General features: G+C 35.1%; 1 protein-coding gene across 3 annotated transcripts in view; it reads left to right on the forward strand.

Moving 5' to 3' along the window:
* Window positions 1–23,365, forward strand: part of DNAJC13 (DnaJ heat shock protein family (Hsp40) member C13) — a 123,716-nt gene that overhangs the window by 55,583 nt on the left and 44,768 nt on the right. For all 3 annotated transcript variants that reach the window (XM_081826283.1, XM_081826275.1, XM_081826282.1), the window contains 14 exons: window positions 126–201; window positions 468–563; window positions 1,412–1,555; window positions 5,202–5,284; window positions 6,558–6,711; window positions 9,603–9,706; window positions 9,795–9,954; window positions 11,468–11,530; window positions 13,674–13,775; window positions 15,214–15,318; window positions 16,134–16,336; window positions 17,420–17,504; window positions 21,125–21,279; window positions 21,791–21,836. In XM_081826283.1, coding sequence (XP_081682409.1) covers window positions 126–201; window positions 468–563; window positions 1,412–1,555; window positions 5,202–5,284; window positions 6,558–6,711; window positions 9,603–9,706; window positions 9,795–9,954; window positions 11,468–11,530; window positions 13,674–13,775; window positions 15,214–15,318; window positions 16,134–16,336; window positions 17,420–17,504; window positions 21,125–21,279; window positions 21,791–21,836 — 1,576 coding nt within the window. The remainder of the gene's footprint in view (window positions 1–125; window positions 202–467; window positions 564–1,411; window positions 1,556–5,201; window positions 5,285–6,557; window positions 6,712–9,602; window positions 9,707–9,794; window positions 9,955–11,467; window positions 11,531–13,673; window positions 13,776–15,213; window positions 15,319–16,133; window positions 16,337–17,419; window positions 17,505–21,124; window positions 21,280–21,790; window positions 21,837–23,365) is intronic.

The raw sequence follows: 23,365 nt of genomic DNA on the forward strand, positions 1-23,365 counted from the left end.
ATTTAACATCAGAATGATTTCTTTGCTGTAGCCTTATTTCTTATATGATATTTTGTTCTTAAAAATTCCTTTCTGTTCTAGCTGAGATAAAGCAGCAAACCTTTCTCAACGTCTGCTTTTTTCAGACAGCTAAGTAGACATTTAGTGGGACTCTGGACAGCTGATAACGCAACTGCGACAAACTTGTTGAAACGCATTTTGGTAAGTCAGTTGAATGACCGGGAAGATTTGTGTCTTCTTGCCCAATAAAATTTCATTGAGTAAGTTTATACTGTTAAAGGACTTTTTTTAGTTTATTTGCTTGTTTTTTATTTAAAAGATGCTTATCATAGGAGTTGTCACACAATAAATGCTAACCTCAGTAGCTTAAATCATAGTATTAATTTATTTGGGTTTTGAAAGCTAAATTTTCTTTTGAGCGGTTGTTTTGAAAATGGATTTTATGTTTTGTGTTTGTTTGCTTTTAGCCGCCAGGCTTGCTGGCATACTTGGACAGTTCAGATCCAGTTCCTGAGAAGGATGCTGATCGGATGCATGTTAGAGATAATGTGAAAATAGCAATGGTAAATAATGATTGTCCTAAGTGTCTTTTCAGGTTAAAAAGAATACTCTTTGTAAAACACACTAAAAATTTCAGAAATAAACCAAGAATTCACTGTATTGAATAGTAGTACTAAAAGTATAGTACTACTATATGTGTGTGTGTATACACACACATATACTAAAAGTATTATTAATAACAGCTTTATTGAGGTAAAATTTACATCCCATATAATTCACCTGTTTTAAGTGTACAGGTCAGTAATTTTTAGTATATTTATAGAGTTGTAAAACCATCACCTCAGTCTAATAATATGAATAGTAGTAACCTTGTATATTTTTTTCCCCTTAACTCAGCTTATTGGCACATTCAGGAATGGATTTTTTTTTTTTCTTTTTTTTAGTTTCAAATGTATAGTGTGATATTTTGTGTATAATGTGTGATTGATAAATGGTGAGCCAGTAGTGAAAAAATTAACTCAGGACTTTTTTTTTTTTTTTAAAATAAAAGCTATGTTTATTATTAAGGTTGGGCTATCTCTGATACTTAAACATCTTTCAAGATACACCATTATAATAATGTCTTGTATATGTTCTTTTCCTTTCCTCACTCTATTTTTCTCTGTATACCCCATCTCCCATTCACATCTTGCCACCCTCACATAGGAATCATCTTGAAACTTAAGCAGAAAAGTTAAGATTTCTTGGACAAAGTATAATTTATTGTAGAAATTTTCACTTTGTTTCTTCACTGAGCCCCTAACATCCAGTATGTATTTTATGTAAAATAAATAGTGTGACTCAGCTTTACTTAGATTTTAAAAATGAATTTGCAAACAAGACTATAATGGATTTTAATGTTATTTTACAGGATCAGTATGGAAAATTTAATAAAGTTCCAGAGTGGCAAAGACTAGCTGGAAAAGCTGCTAAGGAAGTTGAAAAATTTGCCAAAGAAAAAGTAGATCTTGTGTTGATGCACTGGAGGGATAGAATGGGCATTGCACAAAAAGAGGTAAAAATCTGCTTCCAGACTGCTAGTATTTTGTATTTTGTATCTATATTTTGTAGGTTTGCTTTCATTGTTGCTATTCACAGAGATGGTAGTCACATATTTCTGACTGAACATATGAAGAAATGTCACCTAATTCTGATTCATATTTTTATATAAATTTTTCTTTCTTTTTTTTTTTTTTTTTTTAAAGATTTTATTTATTTATTTGACAGAGAAAGACACAGTGAGAGAGGGAACACAAGCAGGGGGAGTGGGAGAGGGAGAAGCAGACTCCCTGCCGAGCAGGGAGCCCGATGTGGGACTCGATCCAGGGACTCCAGGATCATGACCTGAGCCGAAGGCAGTCGCTTAACCAACTGAGCCACCCAGGCGCCCCTATATAAATTTTTCTTAATTCATAGTTTTATGAATCAGTGATTAGGATTTTAGTTAGGTATTTTATATGAAATTTAATATAAAATTCTACTCTTAAGTTTTCTTCTATAACTTTTAGTTTCCATACTAATTTATTCATATTTTTTTATTCATATGTATCTTCTTCTTTCCTTCCTTCTCTGAATTTTATTTTATAGCTATAGAAATAAAGGTGCTCTTCTTGTTTAGCATTTTTATTCAAAGTTAGACAGGTGTTTTGGTAATAAGATTCACATTTTTAAATTAAATTTGTGTGCTTAAATTTTTCAATATTAGCTCCTCAAATCAAGGTCAGATCAAAAACAGTTTTAGTCTCATTCTTCAACATGTCATATGATCAATAGAACCTAATTCAGTAAGGCATATTCTTCTCTCTAGGATGGAATGTGCAGTGGTTAAATCAACTATAAAAGTTGACTTGATCTCACCATTTTTGTTGACCACTTACATTCTTGCCCTTAAACCATCTCTTTACTTATGGTAACTATTTCTTTATACAAAGAAAATAATATAAATATCTTACTGAACAGTTTTCTTATGAATTTCCAGAACATCTAAACATAGTAATCAGCTGCCACAGAACAATTATAGTCTTGTGTGTCTATCTGAAATTGAGACCACAATTCAGTTCTGTAGAACTTGAACCTAAGGAGTTCATGCCAATCTGTATGAATGACATATGCAATATAAAGAATCATTAGACGTGCTTTCTAAATGATGAGGATAGTGAAGACAATATTGCATGTTGAACCGTTTAACCTACATCTGAGCCTAGTTTATCATTTATTAACCCATAAGTTACAGGTTTTCAAAGCATTACTTTCCTCTTCCATAAAATCAGAATAACAATACCTCCCTTCTCTATTCTGTAGGGTTGCTTTGATGTAAAAGCAAGGTAATAATAGGGGCATCTGGGTGGCATAGTCAGTTAAGCGTCTGACTCTTGATTTCAGCTCAGGTCGTGATCTCAGGGTTGTGAGATCGAGCCCTGCGTCAGGCTCTGTGCTGAGCATTGAGCCTGTTTAAGATTCTCTCTCTCCCTCCCCGCCCCCTGCCAACTCGTCCTCTCTCTCACTCTTAAAAAAAAGGCGAGGTAATAATAGAAGCACTGTATACATGTCTGGTCATTATAATATTCCTATAACATTTGAGTAATTGAAAATCTATAGATATGAGTGATTTTCAGTTATTAAAAATTACGAGCTCTTGACTTCAGGTAGTTAAGCCCATTTCTAAAATAATAGTTGTTCAAGCTGTTGGGTATAATTATCTAACTGAAATAAGTTTTTGGCATCTGATTTCGTACATAACATTTATGCAGCATAAGTTTGAACACAGCTATTTTAGCTGTAACTGTGGATAACATAAGTTATTTAAAGACAACAATTCAGAGGAAAAATAATATATTTTTAAATATCAGTAATGTTTTATTATGTTGGTTTCATTTATGTGGGTGTTACCTAAAACTTTGAGCAAATAATGATGCCAAATAGATATGCTGGTCAAGAAACTGTTTAGGTAGCAAACGGATTATTTTTTGTCATAGTACTATTTTTAATGTTAATTTCTTTAGGAAACGTGAATAATCTTTGTGACTATTTTATTTGTAGAAATATTAACACCCAAATACGGAATGATCATGTGCTTTAGCTAGTCTGAAAACTAACCATTGTCAAGATTAACTGGCTAGCCTTAAAAGGAACTGCATTTCTTATATAATCAGAATGTTTTTAAGTCAATTTCATTTGTAGCTAATGCTCTGTGTTCGATTAATAATAACCATTGGCTAATGTATAAAATTGCATTTTTCTTATTTTTGTTATTTTAGTTGAGGAATTTGTTTAGCTAATCAGGGGTTTTAGCCTAAATCTCTGAGTCCCTGAACTCTATTTATAGAGAACTGATTGTGCTTTTTGTGTATAACATTTATGTTTTCACTACTCTAGACTCCTAGCTTTTTGTCCTGAGGGCTGGGAAAACTGAAGAAAGTGCTTTACATTAAAACTAAATCTTCGAATTGTTTATGTGCTTTATTCAAGTCACCTTACATTAGTTTTCATGAGAGTGCACAGAATTAAAATTTGTAGGAGACATTTCCTTATATAACCAATAGGTTTCATAGTAAAAGTTTTACTTTTTAAAATTTATTACTCAGCCTTTAGTCCTTCTATTCTTAATTCTGCTTTATTTTATATAATTTGTCACTTTAATGAAGTTATAGACTTTTGTGTTTTTATCTTTACTATCTACTTTTTGGTTCTGTCACATTGAGGGTAAGAATTTTAATGTCTGCCATATCTACAGGCTTTATTTGGAGCAGAGATTCCCAACTGCCAGCCCATGTATAGGACTTCAAGAAATCTTTGAAATCTTCCCCTCCAGTTAGTTACAAGCCTTAGGTGTATGTCTTTCCCTGGAAGAGGGGCCATAGCTTTCTTTGAATTCTCAAATGGGTTTATGACTGCCTAAAATTTGAGTCATAGACTTAGAGAAGCAGGAAGACCTTCTTCTGTCTTAAAATGAAGATGATTTATATTGCTGACATCCTCCTCGTGGAATTTGTATAATAGATACAGCTTAACACATATAGGCTCACTCTCATTTTTATTTAAAACTTTTTCATTTTTTCCTTTTTAAACTTAAATTCAGGACAGAAACAATATGGTGAGTTTAAGTCCCTGCTACATGTGTGAAATGCATTCAACTGCCTGGCATGTGGAGTTGTCTTTGAGATTCTTTGTCTCATAAATTCAAGTCTCACCTCACATGTGTCTGAATGTAGATTCTTATTTCTTGTCCTTTAGCTATTTCAATTTATACTTGCTCCTTATAGCTTTGATAGCAGTTTAATAACCTGTAATCTTTTGCATTTATTGTTTTCCCATGACTCATGTATTAACTGCATGTAAGTTTTAAAACAAGTCACTGTTTTTGATTGTTATAAGTTTTATCAGTCATCACTGTAAACTGTAACAGAATTTGGTGTTGAAACAATAACTTTAGGCTACATGGAAAATATTTCAACAACACTGTAGAAATATCTGCTAGCACTATATCACATTGTGATATATTTTATATTCATATTTTATAGATTTTGCTTCATTAATTTGTTTCTGCCAAAATTTGATGTAGAAAATGTTTCTCATCACTTACAAAGTGTTGATTTTTCTCACTGAACCTATTTGGTAGCCCCAGATTGAGCACTATGAAGTTTTGTTTTTGTTTTTTCCAGAATATAAATCAAAAGCCAGTAGTTCTTCGAAAGAGAAGACAAAGAATAAAAATAGAAGCAAATTGGGATCTCTTCTATTATAGGTAAACTTAAAGCTTCTTTTCCAACAGATTAAATTTGGAATTGCCATTGGAAGAATCATGATAGGTTTTTCTTGCCTGAAACTAGTGCTTTATGCTGCAGGTATTTTTATGCTCTCAAGGTCAAGAATTGTAACTGTTAAGATTGGTATGATTAATGATGCTTCCGTAATATTAATGTCTTTTATAGTGTTGGTAGTCTGAGGAGCTAAGGCTTTGAGATGATTACTTAAAAGAGGTAGATGATGAAAACATAAAGAGACTTGTGGGAAATGGGTATCTAGCTTAGCTGGCCTATTACACTTTTCCAGCCTTTCTGATCTGTTTACCTCTTCTCCACCTACTGGCCCTGCCCACTGTTCCTCCACCCCAAACACACACACAGACATATACATACAGAAAGACTTTGAAACATTTTGGGGATTTTCTAAATTTTTTGGGATAACTTAACAGTACTTACTCTGGAAGCTGACATATTGATTATACCTTGGCTAATAAAGGAAAATATGTGCTTTGGAATCTTCTCACAGTACTTTTAAAGTATATAGTATCTAGAATGGCCTTAAGAATATTGGTTTTCTTTCTTAGGAATTCTTCGATTATGTTGTTTCCCGTAGAACTCTCTTGGAGCTCTGACATCAGACTTTTTAGGAGTGTTGCAGAATGAAAATGAAAGGATATGATGCCCATCCACCTCCAGTTCAGACCTGTGTCCAAATTTATTACAGTAGTTAAATTATTCTAGGCATAAAAAGAAGATGTTTTACAAATATCAATCAGAACTTGGCAGTTTAGCTGTATTCTTTCTTAGGTAGTTTGTAACATTCTAATCTAGAATGTTGCTCATCCTACCCGGGTGCAAAGTTCAGAAATTCTTATCCCCAACCTGAAATTTGATACCTGATTGTAATTATTTTCTGACTGAAATTTATAGTAGCAATAAATATTGAAATTGAATATCAGTTCCTTGTTTTAAAATCCACACAGATTTGTTTTTGTGGTTTGGGTTAATTTTTTTTCCCTTAGCATTTTATTATGGAAACTTCCAAACATACAGAAAAGGTCAAAGAATTTTACAGTGTACACCTATTACCTATCACCAAGATTCTACCATTTACATTGTACTATACTTTACAGAGATTTTATTTTCTTCATTTACACTTGCTGAAGTTTGTTAATTCCACTGTTTTCTTACTCTATAAAATGTAGTAAGGGGTATTTATAGATTTTTTTTTAATGTTTATTGCTTCTTACTATTTTCTGATCATATGTATAGGTTTGGTCAGGATCATGCCAAGTCAAACCTAATTTGGAATTTCAAAACACGTGAAGAACTGAGAGATAGTCTTGAATCTGAAATGAGAGCATTTAATATTGATAGAGAGCTTGGTAGTGCTAATGTGATCTCCTGGAACCACCATGAATTTGAGGTAAAGTTTAATTTTTGTAATACTAATTTTTTCTTTTTGGAAGTATATATTATTTTTGGAGTGTTTTTCAAAGATTTATGGTTATATAACATATTTTTACCTTTCCCTCTTAATTTTGTGGAGGAAATATTAGAAAAGTTTTATATTAGTCTGAGACAAAAAATAAAAATTCATTACATTAAGTAACTCGGCTTGTACCTGAGAACTTTTGTCCCTGAAAATGTAGGAGTTTTAATGAATTTGATCTTCTGCTTTCTAGATCTGTTCTTTGCTTATTTTTTTCCTCCTTAGCTTTTTTTTCTCAATTGAAATATAGCCTTTTTTCCTTGTACCTTGTTTAATTGACTTTTTTGTGGTAGTTTGATTCTGAATGTGGCCAAAGAAACATGTTGGTTAAAAAAAAAAAAATGGGAGCGCCTGGGTGGCTCAGTCGTTAAGCGTCTGCCTTCAGCTCAGGTCATGATCCCAGGGTCCTGGATCGAGCCCCACATCGGGCTCCCTGTTCCACGGGAAGCCTGCTTCTCCCTCTCCCACTCCCCCCTGCTTGTGTTCTCTCTCTCGCTGTCTCTCTCTCTCCGTCAAATAAATAAAATCTTTAAAAAAAAAAAAAAAAGAAACGTGGTGGTAGATAATCGTGTGTGTTTGTGTGTGTGTATAATGTAAGCTCTCATAGCAGTTGTGAATTTGAACATACTCATGATCCTGTAGGCTTTGATCTTTAATCCAACTGCATTTGCAAAATACAATGATTTGATTGTTCTCATTCCCTCCTCCTCGAAAAACTTCCTTTACTTTGGTTTTAGGAGTCTGTATTCTCCTGGATTTTCTCCTTCATTGTGCACTCCTCCTTTGTTCACTTTTCTTATTTTCCCAACTGCTAAACTGGCACAAAGGACCACTTCTTGGACCTCATATTTATATTCATTGTCTTATGGCTTTAACTGTTTTTTATTTGCTGGTGGCTTCCAGATTTTTATCTCAGATTTTCTTTCCGAGACCTCATACATACTGTTATCTTATAATTGGATATCCAATAAGCAACTAGAATGTAGCTCTAAAACTGTGTTCTTGCTCTTCCTCCAAACCTACTTCTCTTTTAGTCTTTCAGATCTTAGATAATGGCTCCTTCTTATTTTCTAGTCAAAGCCCTTGAAGATATCTTTTCTCTTATACCCCGGATCCAATTTGTCAGCAAATCCGATTCAGTACACTTTCAGAATTATTCCATAACCCAACCCTCCTCTCTTTGTGGGATTGTAGCAGTATCTCTGCTTCCACCCTTGCCTCCCTGTAATCTGTTAACATAGCAGCATTATGATCTTACTAAAATAAAGTAGATCATGTCACTTGTCTGCTCAGAGCCCTCTGGTACTTCTGTCACTTCTGATCTCACTTTGAAAAAGCCTGGGTCCTTCAAATGACTTACTAGACAAGATTTGTGTACCCCCTAATCCCAGGCATTCTTTCTTTGATCTCATATTTTACTACTCACCCTTTTACCTTGCTCCAGCAACTCTGAGTTCCCTGGAAACACCAAATTCATGTTCTTGACTCAAGATCTTTCTCTACTTGCTATTCCTTCTTACTAGAATATTCTTTTTCCCTGGATAGCCTCATAACTTGTTTTTTCCTTCAGGTCTTTAACTGACTGTCATTATCTGAATAGGCCTTTCCTGGCCACTCTTTAAAAATGCAGCCCTCAGGGGTGCCTGGGTGCTCAGTTGGTTAAGTGTCCAACTCCTGGTTTCAGCTCAGGTCATGATCTCAGGGTTGTGAGATCGAGTCCTGTGTCAGGCTCCATGCTCAGCAGGGAGCCTGCTTGAGATTCTCTCTCTCCCTCTCCCTCTCCCTCTGCTCCTCCTCCCACCCCTTTACTCACTCTCTCTCTCTCTAAAAATGAATAAATCTTTAAAAATGCAGCCCTCTTTGTATATACATACAACCCCCTACTCTCTCCCTCCCTCCCCCCTCCCTTTTCCCTGCTTTATTTCACTCCATAGCACTTACTGTCACCCAATTATCATGTATATTTTACTTTTTTATCTACTACTCCTGTAAGGACAGTAATTTTTATGTTTGTTTATTGCTATATCCTTGACGACTAGAATAGTGCATGGCACACACAGTATATGCTTAGTAAATAGAAGTTGAATGCTCAGAATTTATAGAAAGAAAGTGAAATGGATATACATATATATTTGATTTTATATAGTTTATATTTTTAGAAATTATTTTAGGCTTTGGAAAAAGAATTTTAATAATCTGGTCAGTAGAATTCCTTTTTACAATTGCTTGCCAATCTTTACTTGAGACAAGCAGCCTGAGTACAAAGGTCATGCTGCTGCCATAGCTCCTGATCATCATGGGCTGCTCCTTTATGTATCGCCTCCTTTGTAATCTGGGGTAATTTGACATGCAGAGAATGAATAAATAAAAATACACCATAAAGTGTAGTTGATGTGTTGGGAGATGAAGAAAAACCTGAGGTAACTTGTGTGAATTGCACAAACCGTGTATGGTGCAGGATCATTTACTCCGTAGTTGGTTGTGACAAACTGAGAAGGGAGGGAAACAGATTATCTCTTAACAGTGTTTGAGTCTTCCTTCCCTTCAACGTCATTAGTACCATACAGTCCTGCGAAAGTTTTTATCAACAAGTTTTACAGTCATAAATTTGGTATATAATTCCAGCTCTTTAATATTTAACTAAAATAGTAAGTTATATTAATAATAGTTACCAGATATTTTAAGAAATGATGAATTTTTTTCTGCTAAAGGTGGTCTTACAAGAAAAGAAAAAAGCCCTGAACAGAATTTAAGAAGTGATTATGTGGAAACTGCCAAAACCTTCTTGTAAACTAAAATACTCTAATGTGCATTTATTAATAAAGGTTAAATACGAGTGCCTGGCAGAGGAAATCAAAATAGGAGACTATTACCTGAGATTACTGTTGGAGGAAGATGAGAATGAAGAAAGTGGATCAATTAAGAGATCGTAAGCTACTCTTCATATCTTGTTATATTTGTTTTCACTATTAGTTTCATGGCTAATTCCATTGTGAACTTTTTTTAAAAAAATCTAGGTATGAATTTTTCAACGAGCTCTATCATCGTTTCCTGCTCACCCCAAAAGTAAACATGAAGTGTTTATGTTTACAAGCCCTTGCTATTGTTTATGGCAGATGTCATGAAGAAATAGGACCTTTTACAGATACAAGATATATCATTGGAATGTTAGAGAGGGTAAGAATATCATTTAAGGAAACTGCTGTTTGATAGTGTATTTGGGGTACTTATTAAATTTTCAAAACTGAATATAAATTCTGTTTGATTACATTGTTACCATAACTTTCTGCATGAGTTTTGTGTAGTTTACATTATACTTAATTAAATATAAGTTAGGTGAATAGGAAAATGACTAATGGGTTAGTATTTGTCCATGTCAGTTTATTTTTTTCAGTTGCTGCTTTTGAACAACTTTAGCGACTTATTTGCCAGTCTTTAATTTAAGTATGGATGAGCTGGACAGGTGTGTAAAAGAAATAGTGACTATTAGATTTGTGTGTACATTTGGTTTTCCACTTTGGAAAAATTTTAAATTATGCTAGCATACTAAATTTTTTTTTTTTAAGATTTTATTTATTTGAGAGAGAGAGAAATAGAGAAAGAGCATGATGAGTGGGGGGGGAGGGGCAGAGGGAGAGGGAGAAGCAGACTCCCCGCTGAGCAAGGAGCTGATGTGGGACTCGATCCCAGCACCCTGGGATCATGACCTGAGCCAAAGGCAGACGCTTAACCGACTAAGCCACTCAGGCGCCTGCTAGCATGCTGAATTTCAAAGTGTGAAGAACTACACACTTAAAAAGTTTTTAGAACTACCATGATAGCCAAAAAAGGGAACCTTGAGTTAGCACATTTTAGAAAGTTTGTCCTTTAACACTTGACCTTGGCTGGGGGAAAGAACATAGTGACCCATTCATCCATCCTGCAGCTCAAATTCGAGTGTAACCTACTTGTTGCAGTATATATACTTTGTTCTTTTGTGCTTATATTCCTCTTACATTTAACAATTTGAATTTCAGTGAACTGCCTTAGAACCATTTCACCAATTTTTAAATGGCCATCAATGCTTGTTATAATTACCTTTACTGTCAACCATACTTTGTAGATTAGAAAACTGATTCTGGATAAGGTCATAAAACATACCTAGGAAATAACATAACCAGATGAAAATCTTATTGTTTGCTGTTACATTATTAATGATACACAATAGTGTATTATTCTAATTCACTGTTATTCCAGTAAACCTGAATACTTGCAGCATAGCCTTTGTATTTTTTAGACAGATACATATTTTCCTTCTTGTTTCTGTTATCATGATGTGATTTATATGAAACATCATTAATCATTCTTTAGAATATTTACTTGAGAAGTGTCATTTGGGGTAATTCATTTGTTTGAATTTTTATATATTTATATATTAAAGTATATATTTGTATATATATAAATTATATGTTAAAGTAATTTGTTTTTGACTTTTAAAATATATGCCTTTCTAGGGAAATTAGACAAGTTATATAAAATTTCACAGAATGCAAGACATTGAGGAATTAAACAATAATTAATAGTCTTCTCTCATGTTCTTGATGTTTAAAAGGTGACTTTCTTATTGGCTGTTGCTGATTTTGTCCATTGATGATAATAACTTAATCTGTGTTTCTGTTCGCTTCTGACTAAATTCTTGTTTATTCAATAGTGCACAGATAAACTTGAACGAGACCGGTTGATCCTCTTCCTTAACAAGTTGATCCTTAATAAGGTACAGTATTTTGCTTAAGTATGCAGTTATTTGCAGATAAATCACATGAATATATAACAAAAAGATAAAATATTACAGTTTGAGCTAATTATCTGGACATGATTCTTTTCTGCTCCTTTTAGTTCAGAAATCTCTGTGTGCTATCAACTTCTGGAATGAAAATTTTTTGCCACATACTCTGTACATTCTGTCCTATTGTTACAGATACTGAATAAATTAATGATAATAAAATTCTGAATGAAGAATAATGAGGGATGAAATCAATAGCTGATTTTTCTTTAGGGACTCTTTAGGATTGGACTGGAAGTAAAATAAATGTTTGACATAAAATGGAAGGTTTGTAATTTATTCAGTGTACATTTTGATGATAAAGTAATTTGAAGACAAACTGGAGAGTCACTTTAGCTCTTCACACTTTCTTTTTTAAGACATTTTAATAGGGGGGCGCCTGGGTGGCTCAGTCGTTAAGCGTCTGCTGTCAGCTCAGGTCATGATCCCGGGGTCCTGGGATCGAGTCCCACATCGGGCTCCCACCTTGAGGGGAAGCCTGCTTCTCCCTCTCCCACTCCCGCTGCTTGTGTTCCTGCTCTCGCTGTCTCTGTCTCTGTCAAATAAATAAATAAAATCTTTTAAAAAAAAAAGACATTTTAATAGGATTGGGGCTCTTGGGTGGCTCAATTGGTTAGGTGTCTGACTTTTTTTTTCCCCAAAGATTTTATTTATTTATTTGATAGAGATAGCAAGAGAGGGAACACAGCATGGGGGAGCTGGAAAAGGAGAAGCAGGCTCCCCGCTGAGCAGGGAGCCCGATGTAGGGCTCGATCCCAGGACACTGGGATCATGACCTGAGCCGAAAGCAGACGCTTAACAACTGAGCCACCCAGGTGCCCCTAAACATCTGACTCTTACTTTCAGGTCAAGTCTTGATCTTAGGGTGGTGAGAATGAGCCCTGCGTCGGGCTCTGCACTCAGCATGGAGTCTACTTGGGATTCTCTCTCCCTCTCCTCTGCCCCTCTCACTTGTCCTCTCTCTCTCTCTCAAATAAAAAAAAAATTTTTTAAGGAAAAATTCATTTCTCTTTTTTTTTTTAAGATTTATTTGAGAGAGAGAGTTCAAGCAGTGGGGGGAGGGCAAAGGGAGAGGGACAAGTAGATTCCCTGCTGAGCGCAGAGCCTGACATGGGGCTGGATCCCAGGATCTTGAGATCATGACCTGGGCCGAAGGCACTTAACGGACTGAGCCACCCAGGCACCCCTAAAGTAAATAAATCTTTTTTTTTTTTTTAAAGGCATTTTAATAGGTTCATACTGGTTTCTAAGAAGAATTCATAGTTGTAAATATAGCAATTATTCACAATTATATGATGTTGCAGAGAAGTCTAAGCAGGTCTTTTATTTCTTAAATTTATGATATTCTAACTTGCTTAGTTTCTTCTCACTTTTAGAAAATAGTGCACATATTTTTAAATGAAGTATAATTAATCTTATGAAAATTTAAATTATAATCTCCTCCTAACTTCTAAGAAATTGCCAGTTTTTATCTTAAGTTTACAAGAACTGGAACATTAAAAGATTTTTCTTTTTTTAAAGATTTTATTTATTTATTTGACAGAGAGACAGCGAGAGAGGGAACACGAGCAGGGGGAGTGGGAGAGGGGAAGCAGGCTTCCTGCCGAGCAGGGAGCCAGATGTGAGACTCGATCCCAGGACCCTGGGATCATGACCTGAGCCGAAGGCACATGCTTAACAACTGAGCCACCCAGTCGCCCCAAGATTTTTCAATATACCAGATTTTATTTCTGTTTATAGAATAATCTGGTTATTAACCCAAAAAACCTAGGAAAATGCGAACCAGAGAATTTATCGTGTGTGTTACTCCTGCCAGGCTTTGTTTATTTTTGTTTTGTTTTGCTCAGAATATATTTAAGTAAAAATTCTTTATGTGATCTCTTTGCTTTGCCCTTTTCACATTTATATAAAGTCATGTTCCTTGAACACAAAATCCTGAAAACACTAAGTAATACCAGTTGTATGTCAGTCTTTCCAAAGAGATTCTAAATGTTTTCTTCTTTGAGTCTTTTAGGTAATAGTACCTATTGGAAAGAAAAATTTTCAATTAGGTAAAAGTGTTTTTGCCTTCCAGAGAAATGTTAAGGATCTCATGGATTCAAATGGAATTAGAATTCTTGTGGACTTGCTTACCCTTGCACATCTCCACGTGAGCCGAGCTACAGTACCACTACAAGTATGTGTGCTTACCTAGATTTCACAAGTTTAACCGCCTTTGAGGACAATTTCGGATCAAAAGAATCGTAAAAATTTACATGAAAACCTGTCAATATATGTGGTCCTGAATATGGCCAGTAAAAGTTAAAATAACCATAAGAACAATCTCAAATGGACAGTGTTGATCCAATTTTATTTTTCAAGTGTCTCTTTTGTCTTTTAAAGTAACTGTATCTCTAATGTGGCTTATTTTGAGGCAATGTGACCTTTCAGATTTAAACTGAATTTGTCAGTTATGTAATTAGAACTTATGGCATTGACAGCCACTGAGAATATACTTTGCCTTTAGGAATCTGGAGGCCTTATTGAAACCAGCCAGTAAGAGGATAGAACTGCAAGTCTCTACTGAAAGGCCTCTTCTGATACCTAACTTGTAGAAGAGATCTATACCTAGCTCACTGGTGATTTTTTTGGTATTGTGTTTTGTTTTTGTTTAATCTCCTAGTTCAAGGAGATGTTCCATGTTAGTTTCTGGCTTAATTGTGTACAAAAGTGCTATTTGAATATTTAGAATATGGCATTTTCTATTGTCAGGTATGAGTAATAGTAATTATGATGCTTGTGTAGCATGACAGTATATCAGGTACTATTCTGGTATATGTGATATATTCACTCTTTAAATTCCCCAGTGGTTGTCCCATTTTACAGGTGAAAAAACTGTGGGACAGAGAAGCCAAGTGTTTTACCCAAGGCCACCCATTAAGGAACAGAGCCAGTTAGAACCCAGATGTCTAAGCTCTTAACCACTTTGCTATGTCTGTCTGTATGAATCTAACCATACGCTGGTAGTTATGAGGGTAGTTAAAAACCTTGTTTTAATAAAATATGCTAACTAAATAAAAATTTTATCTTTGGTTCTCATAAACATTGATGTATAAAATTATAAGAATTATCTGTAGTGAGGGTAGTAGATTGAAAGTGTTTAAATGCATTAAAAACCTTTTAGCATTTTAACTCTTTGATCTCAGATACTTATTGAACTTTTAGTTGGAGTGAGTTTTTTCCCTCAAAAGAACTTTAGTATTTTCAGCATTGTGGTTTAAGGTTAATGTTGTATTTCTTTATATAGGTATTTATAATATTCTTTGCTACTAAAATTTTACTGGCATGAGAATTTATTTAATGTCCATAGGGAATGTAAATGTCTTTGAATTTAGCTTAGATTGCCAAGTGAATTTAGGAAACCATTTATTTCAAATGCATATTAGTAAGGAAATAGCTTTTTTGGACTACTCAGTTAGACATCTGATCCTTTTCTCTTAAAATAAGGTCACCTGAAATTTAGGTGATTTTCCAAAGGGGTGTAAACCCAGAGAGTTAGTACCGTGTTACTATTTATGGTATCTGCCCCCTTAGATTTCTGCCTTGAAAAATAACTACATCTTTTTAAAACTCAGAGCAATGTAATCGAAGCCTCTCCAGATATGAAGCGAGAGAGTGAAAAGGAATGGTACTTTGGCAATGCAGACAAAGAAAGGAGTGGCCCATATGGATTTCATGAGGTTAGTGTCTTAGAGAAACTTTTTGTGATGGTCTTTGTCCTTCTTATACCCTCCTGCTTAGCACACAGAGAGAGAGAGGTTGAGTATTTTCAAACTATGATTTGAAGTACTGTCATCAGCTCCAAGGGCTCAGCCATCAACTTCCCCATGAAGGATTAGATGGCTTGCAGTTATAAAGAACCACACGCACAGAAACAGACACACAGTCATGTCTTCAAACCTTGTTGTTTATAAGCTGTTGTTACAGAGGTGGCACTTAGATTTTTAATGAATTTTAAATAATAATAACAATTGCTACCTTAATAATTAATTGTAAGCTATTATAATATTATAGATATTAAGGCTTTTCAAACTATAACACTTCTATATGGAATGAATAGGTAAATTTTTTAATATGCAGTCTGAAATTCTTTGAAAATTGCCTGTGCAATCCAAGGGCAATTTCCATCTTAACATCTGCTGATACTTGATCTTGCCCTCTCAGGCTCAGGTGAAATTTAGCCAAAGATAGTTTTATTGAAGACCAAGCCTTCTGCTTGTATATATTTTGGTCATTTTACACTCTGCCTGCTGTTTTCATTCTTCCCAATGTTCTTTATGCTCTGCAGGTTGGCCAACTAAATGGTTGTTTTCTTATATTAGTAACCTATTTCAGGTTCTTGAAGACTTGTCAACAAAAGTTTGTTATTGTTTTTTGATAGTGAACTTGGATGTTTATTACCATAGTTCATGTATTTGCCACAAAACAGAAAACCTTAGCAAACCTCATTTTGCTTTGTTTGTGTTTGTAATAACGGTGCCTTCCATTGATTTAGATGCAAGAATTGTGGACCAAAGGAATGTTGAATGCAAAAACCAGATGCTGGGCTCAAGGCATGGATGGATGGCGACCACTTCAGGCAATACCTCAGCTTAAGTGGTGTCTGTTAGCCAGTGGACAGGCTGTTCTAAATGAAACTGACCTTGCTACCCTTATATTGAACATGTTGATCACAATGTGTGGATATTTCCCAAGCAGGTAAAATGTAATTGAACATTTCCATGGTTAATAGGGACTCTAAAATAATCTTGTTCTCTCCATTTGCATGGGAACTTCCTCAGTAACAACATGGGATTACCCTGATGATTTAGAGCAAAGATATTCCATTTGTGACCTTGAGGGACTGATGCTTTGAGTTTTGGAGCTTTTGAAACATAAAGAAAGAATTTGCAAAATATATTGAAAAGGTAGCTAAAAAGTGACTTTCTCTAGGAAACTTCAAATAATGTTACAAAATTGAGGCTTACTAACTGCACTCTAGCAACAGTAACAATTGTCACATTGCTGTGAATCAGGTATGAACATTTGAAATAAACATACTGCAGCCTGTAGACAGTGGTGAGTGCCACCAGCTCCTTAATCAGTCAGGTTAGCCACTCCTGGTATAGAACTTGAGTCTAAGCCTGGATCTCACCCCACATCTTGTCCCACTTGACAAGTGAAGGTGAGACTGTGTTCTAGAGTGATAATTGTAACTGTTGCATGGAACTTTTGATATTTATAAAATATTTGCATATTATGTATCATTTTATTACTCTACTAGAGACATTTTGTGATGGAAGTTACTGAGAAACTATCAGTTTTATAACACTTGAGGCTTTCATGGTTCCAATTCTCTTTAAATTTCAGATCAGTCTTAAAAGCATACAATTAGCATTTCGAAGGAATGTAGCATTAAAATTAAAGCTATACGTGGAAAATACTGCGAATAGTTAAGGTTTAAAATTATGTGACAAAGTTAGATATGCCCTTTGGGGGGAAATACCTCTGACAGTGTGTTGGACAACACCAAGTTTAATCAATTAAATAATAAATAAGAGTCTTTGGCTCTTCTAGGGTACTGTTTTTCAAGGAAATCTTATGGAAGGAAATGAAGTCATATTAAGCAGCCAAATAGATTTAAACCAAAATACCTAATCATGTTCCCAGCTGTATGAGAGCTTAGTCTTCATTAACAAAAAAGTAAGGTAACATGCTTCATGCCTAGTAGAATGTCATATCCTCTGCACATACAAATTTTAATAAATATATTAAATGTTGACCTTAGAAAATACTTTCTAGGGATCAAGATAATGCCATCATTCGGCCTTTACCGAGAGTGAAAAGACTGCTGTCAGATAGCGCTTGTCTTCCCCATATTATTCAGGTGAGTTATCTTAATGTTACCAAATTAGGGACAGTATTTTAAGAATCATTCTCCCTTATTCAGTTTTGGCATGAGCCCTACTCTTTGTTTTATTGTAGTGTATTCCATTTCCAGAAAGCCTGAACCCTGATTTACATATATTTCACTTATTCCTCATTGAGTTGATATTCTGAATATACTATGGAAGATTGTATATCCAAGAACCTAAACATAGGAAGCCTCCAGACTCCAGAATTACTCTCAGCAGGTTTTCTTTATTATGCATTTTTCAAATCACACCGTTGAAGTTAGAACTCCTGAGAAGCATACCAGTGGGCCACAGAAGTGGACATGTGGTCGGCTATATTCCAAGAAATATCACAGCAGTCTTGCCAGCTTGCTCAGAGTTTGACTCTTTTCAGTTCAGTGTTTTCATGGATAGCAACTGACCCAACACATTGAGTTGGAATTAATGTAGGTTATACTGAAGTATTTTTTCTTCGTTTTTCCCCTCATTATTCCACTTTTTTGGAATTAGGCTATCCAGATTAGCATTAAATCCAAATAAGTCAAGTCCCAGAGATTTCAGGTCAGTGTTTCCCTCCTGTCTATTAAATATCCTGTTGTTAAGTCTCGTCATTTATTTATCTTAAAAGATTTTATTTATTTGAGAGAGAGAGCACAAGCAGGGGGAGAGGGAGAGGGAGAAGCAGGCTCCCCGCTGAGCAGGGAGCCCGATACGGGGCTCGATCCCAGGACCCTGGGATCATGACCTGAGCTGAAGGCAGACGCTTAACGACTGAGCCACCCAGGCGCCCCAGGAATTCACTTACTTTTTAAAAAAATTTTTAAAAAAGATTTTATTTATTTGACAGAGAGAGAGAGAGAGAGAGAGATCAGGGGGAGTGGCAGGCAGAGGAAGAAGCAAACTCCCGCTGAGCAGGGAGCCCGATGCGGGGCTCGATCCCAGGACCCTGGGATCATGACCTGAGCTGAAGGCAGATGCTTAACTGACTGAGCCACTCAGGTGCCCCTAAATCCCATTTTTTATATTAACCACGCATGATGTGACTTTCAAGTGTATGGCAGTAACCTGTGCTATTTGTACACATCAGTTGTACATTGATGTGAAAAGGGAGAGGAGAATTACTTAGTTTGTATATTTTTACATTCATAGGTGTGCAAGTGCCTGTGTAAGTCACTGATAATGAGAAAGTCCTCTGAAATACGACAGTGACAGTACCCTATCAACTCCCCCGCCCCCCCCGCCCCCAACTTCTGTTATTTAAGCATGTCAGCATTTCAAAATCTGTATGCTTTTCTGTTGTGGACCTTTCTGTTTCACTACTTAAATGAAAGAGCACTGCAATTATTGTTTCTTGTAACCTAACACCTACTCCAGCCCAGAGGATTATGTATGGCTGCGTATGTGAGGTGGCACGAGGAGAGGGATTTTTTCTATTCTGGACATGTAGGTAAAGGCCTGTAAATCTACCTCTCCCAAGTATTTTTCCAAGACTTAGGGAATTGAAAGAAAGAGATAAATGCAAACACTGTTGAATTTCAGGCCAGGAAAACATGACTAAAAAAACTTTTGAGAGATGTGGTTGGTATAACACAACACTTCGGAGGGGAAGAGTCCGTTTTTAAAAAGTTTTTTTTTATTTTTTAAAGATCTTATTTATTTGTCAGAGAGAGAGCACAAGGGGGGAGAGCTGCAGGCAGAGGGAGAAGCAGGCTTCCCGCTGAGCAAGGGGGTACACGATCCCAGGACCCTGGGATCATGACCTGAGCCAAAGGCAGACGCTTAACCAACTGAGCCACCCAGGCGCCCAGCCTATCTGTTCTTAATAGTATATACCACCTGTATCTTTTATACTAAGTTCAAAAAGTATTTTTTTAGAAACTCTTTTTGTTTTTCCTTAATTTCACACATTCTTGGAGATTGTAATCTTGCTAAACACAGGCAGCTATAGTAGTGTTCAGGAACATAGTGTTTACATTGGTCGGTACAGATTTCTGTACTTCATTTGACTTTAAGAGCAATCTCTGGCTTGACCTTTTGATAACATCTTCAGAATTTTTAGAGTGTGTCTAAGGGGTGCTGGGTGGCTCAGTTGGTTAAGTGACTGCCTTCGTCTCAGGTCATGATCCTGGAGTCCCGGGATCGAGTCCCGTATCGGGCTCCCTGCTCAGTTGCTCTCTCTATCTCATTCTCTCTCTCAAATAAATAAATAAAATCTTTAAAAAAAAAAAAAAGAGTGTGTCTAAAATAGAGTGAGTGAATGTCTTAGGTTTTCTGGTATAGTCATAATTTCAAATATTCTGAATTTTTGCCTGCTAATTCCCATATTTTTGTTAAAGTGATATCAAGTCTTTTTTTTTTTTTTTAAGATTCTTTATTTATTTGACACAGAGTGAAAGAGAGAGAGAGAGACAGCAAGAGAGGGAACACAAGCAGGGGGAGTGGGAGAGGGAGAAGCAGGCTTCCTGCCGAGCAGGGAGCCTTATGTGGGGCTCGATCCCAGGACCCTGGGACCATGACCTGAGCCGAAGGCAGACGCTTAACGACTGAGCCACCCAGGCGCCCCAAGTGATATCAAGTCTTGAACTACAACTGCTGTTAAACTAGGGAGAATCCTGTGCTACTGTATCTCAATTTTTCTTTCTTTTTTTTCAACTTTTCCTTTAAAATATGTCATAGTACTAAACACTCAGTCTAAACAACTCGTTGAACAGATAAGACCCCAAAACACAGAGAAATCCAAATTATTTACTTAAAGACATATAGCAACTCAGTCTTGTAACTGAGTCTACAACTTTGACCTCCTAATGTGAGCTAGTATTTACTCGTTAGTGCAGTTTTTTTACTGGTACCATTTGACCCAACATTGGGGATTCTTGGGAAGTGTTTATAGAAAATTAAAATGCCACTTATATTAAGATAAAACTTATTAATATCTTTATCAAGTGTTTAGTCATAGCAACTCTGTATGATTTTTTAAAGCCCGGATTCATTATGGTAGTCCCATGTACTCCCTCCAGTACCCCTAGCTCAAATTTCCAGAGACCCCCGTCTCTTGGTACTTTTTGGCAGTAGCAGAAGTACTGCTGGTATTCAGTTACCCATTTGCCCTCTACTTGCACTTGTACATCTATTTTTTAGTGCTGTTAGTGTCCACTGATAGTTCTCTGCTCTGCTCCTTGAGTTCTCAAGTAGTCTTCAGGGAATGCTTCATGTTCTGAAACTAACCTAGAGCATAGCTATTTTCCTTTTTTATTTTGTCATTAACAAAGAAGTCCACTCAAGAAGATTCCTGCATAAGAAACAGTTTTACCTATAACCATGACAGCATAGCTTCAGGCATCTTTGGGCCTTTTCTGAATAAGTTTTGATCAATTCTCAGTGTTTTACTATCTCTGCATTAAGTTCATTTTGAACTAATTTTCAAATCTTTCAAATGAACTAATTTTTGTATCTGTTGCGTCTGGTAGACAAGCTTACTAAATCCCACAGATTTTTATTTTATAACTTACAAGAAACTATAACTTCAGCACATGAAATACATAAACTTAAGGTAAATGATGTTATTACAAGTTATTTTTTATAATCCAGTAACAAAAACATTTTATTTTTTTAGCTACTGCTGACCTTTGACCCTATCCTTGTTGAGAAGGTTGCGATTTTGTTATGCCATATCATGCAAGATAACCCACAGTTACCTCGTCTTTATCTTAGTGGAGTATTTTTCTTTATCATGATGTATACAGGTTCCAATGTGCTTCCTGTTGCTCGGTAAGAACTTTAATGGTAATCTTAAAGCTATAATTTGAAATGTACAGGGATAAATATTTTTTTAATTGATTATTTTTTTGAGTATATCATTGCTTTTGTTAAGTTTTTCATTATAAAAGCTGTTTATATGTCTGAAAATTTGGAAATTAGAATGGGTAAAAAATGACTCAGAATCACACCACTTTACCACATCTAATCGAAGATTTTGTCACCATCTTTTATAATACAATTCAAATATATGTATTTAAGTATACTCATATTGCACATACGGTTTTACATTTTGCTTTTTCTTCAAATTGGGTATTTTTTCATATTATTAATATGACCATAATTTAAAAATCTTCCTAATTTAATTTCTTGCCTTAATTAGAAATAAAACAGTTTGGGAATATGTATTTACAAGTTGCCTTTTGTGGCTTTTATTTATCTATAAAAAAATCTGATCTTTAGAAACCTAAGGTTACTAAATTTAAATCCTTTCCTATGTCTGACAAGTCATTTTTTTCCCTAGATTTTTGAAGTACACGCATACCAAACAGGCTTTCAAGTCAGAGGAGGTAAGCCAGATTAATCCTCTGAATGTATAACTTAACACTGGATAAGCTGTCTTGGCACTTAAGTTTCCTGAGCTGTGTATGTTTACTAGATTGTAAGCACTTGAGGGCAGGTACTGTTTTACTCATTTTTCACATTCCTTGTGGTACCTTGTACATAGAAAGTCTTAAGCTAATATTTTTTAATGAAAATAAATGTTGCCCATTGGATTTAGAATTGAAATTTCAGATGGGAATTATAACTTGACACTGCTGTGAATATAACTTGTTCCTTTTTGTAAAATTTAATAATTTTCATAAATATTTGAGTATATACCTGAATCTCATATAATCAGCTAAAATTCAGTTAAGACTTCAGCCTTCTTTTTGTTCAGATCACAAGGTGGCAGAAGTGCTAAGTTTCTTTTTTGAAGCTACTTAATTTTTCAGGTGCTCTCAAGTGTCTTTCCATTTTACTGGGGAAGAAAAATAGGAATCCAAAAAAGATAAGACTCATCCAGATAGCTTTGACAACCTGAAACCTTATACCTACATTTTACAGAAGTATTTATTGTCAAAACATAACTGAAAGATGTTTCCAATTTTGTTAGGATTTTCATGGAACATTGATTTTTCAGATTTTATTGAGAGCAGAAGAATAAACCAAAACCAGACCACTGTTGAGACTAATCAAGGAATGTTTATGCCACCTTGACAGTGGACACTAGATCAAACTGCATGTTTTCTTAGACAAGCCAGTGAAGCCCTGGAAAATAATCTAATGATATTAAAGTGATGCCTATGGCAGCATAATTTCTACAGTTTTATACAAATAGAAAATGAGAATATAAAAAAAGTTTTTAAAAAATTACTTCTAATGCTACCTCCGTAGCATAGCATTAGACATTTTCTAGCATTCTTTTTTCCCTTTTTTTGCACAGTTATGCATATGTAATCTTTCTTTCAAATTTTTATAACATGAGAAATGATAATGTCATTTCACCTAACAATATTTTGGTTAATTAGGGCAAAACTGTGTTTGTAACAGAACCCTGGATGCAGGAATTACCAAATAATAGTATTCTGTAAGAACAGAGCAAGCATTTCTTCATCCCAAAATTTAACAGATAGTGAATTTATGCCTTTTATTAGCGAAAAGCCTGGAAGTATTCATCATCTAATTTGTCTTGGCACTAGGTAGTAAAACCATGTCTGGGTTTTTTCTTCTGTTTCTTTGTCAGATCCTAGAGAAATAAAACATTCTCAATTTGCCTAGAAAGAAAAATGAAAAGTATTTATAGTCCTTAGGATTTTATTTCTATCAGGTAAAGAAATGAGTTTTAAAATTTAGTATGATAAAGTATGGTCATTATCCTGATTCCATTTGGCCAGCCAGAGAATATGAAGTCCTTAAAATAGTTCATTATAATTACTTTGAATAGATATTCTCCAACTAAATAGCCACACTTCATGAGGACAGGCTTTTTAAGATGTTGATTTTCTGGACTTACTTGTTTTTGAAAACATGAAGCAGGTACAGGTGAAAATTGCAA

This window comes from Leptonychotes weddellii, chromosome 1, assembly GCF_054177405.1.
Source record: "Leptonychotes weddellii isolate Sample4059 chromosome 1, ASM5417740v2, whole genome shotgun sequence".
Classification (NCBI taxonomy): domain Eukaryota; kingdom Metazoa; phylum Chordata; class Mammalia; order Carnivora; family Phocidae; genus Leptonychotes; species Leptonychotes weddellii.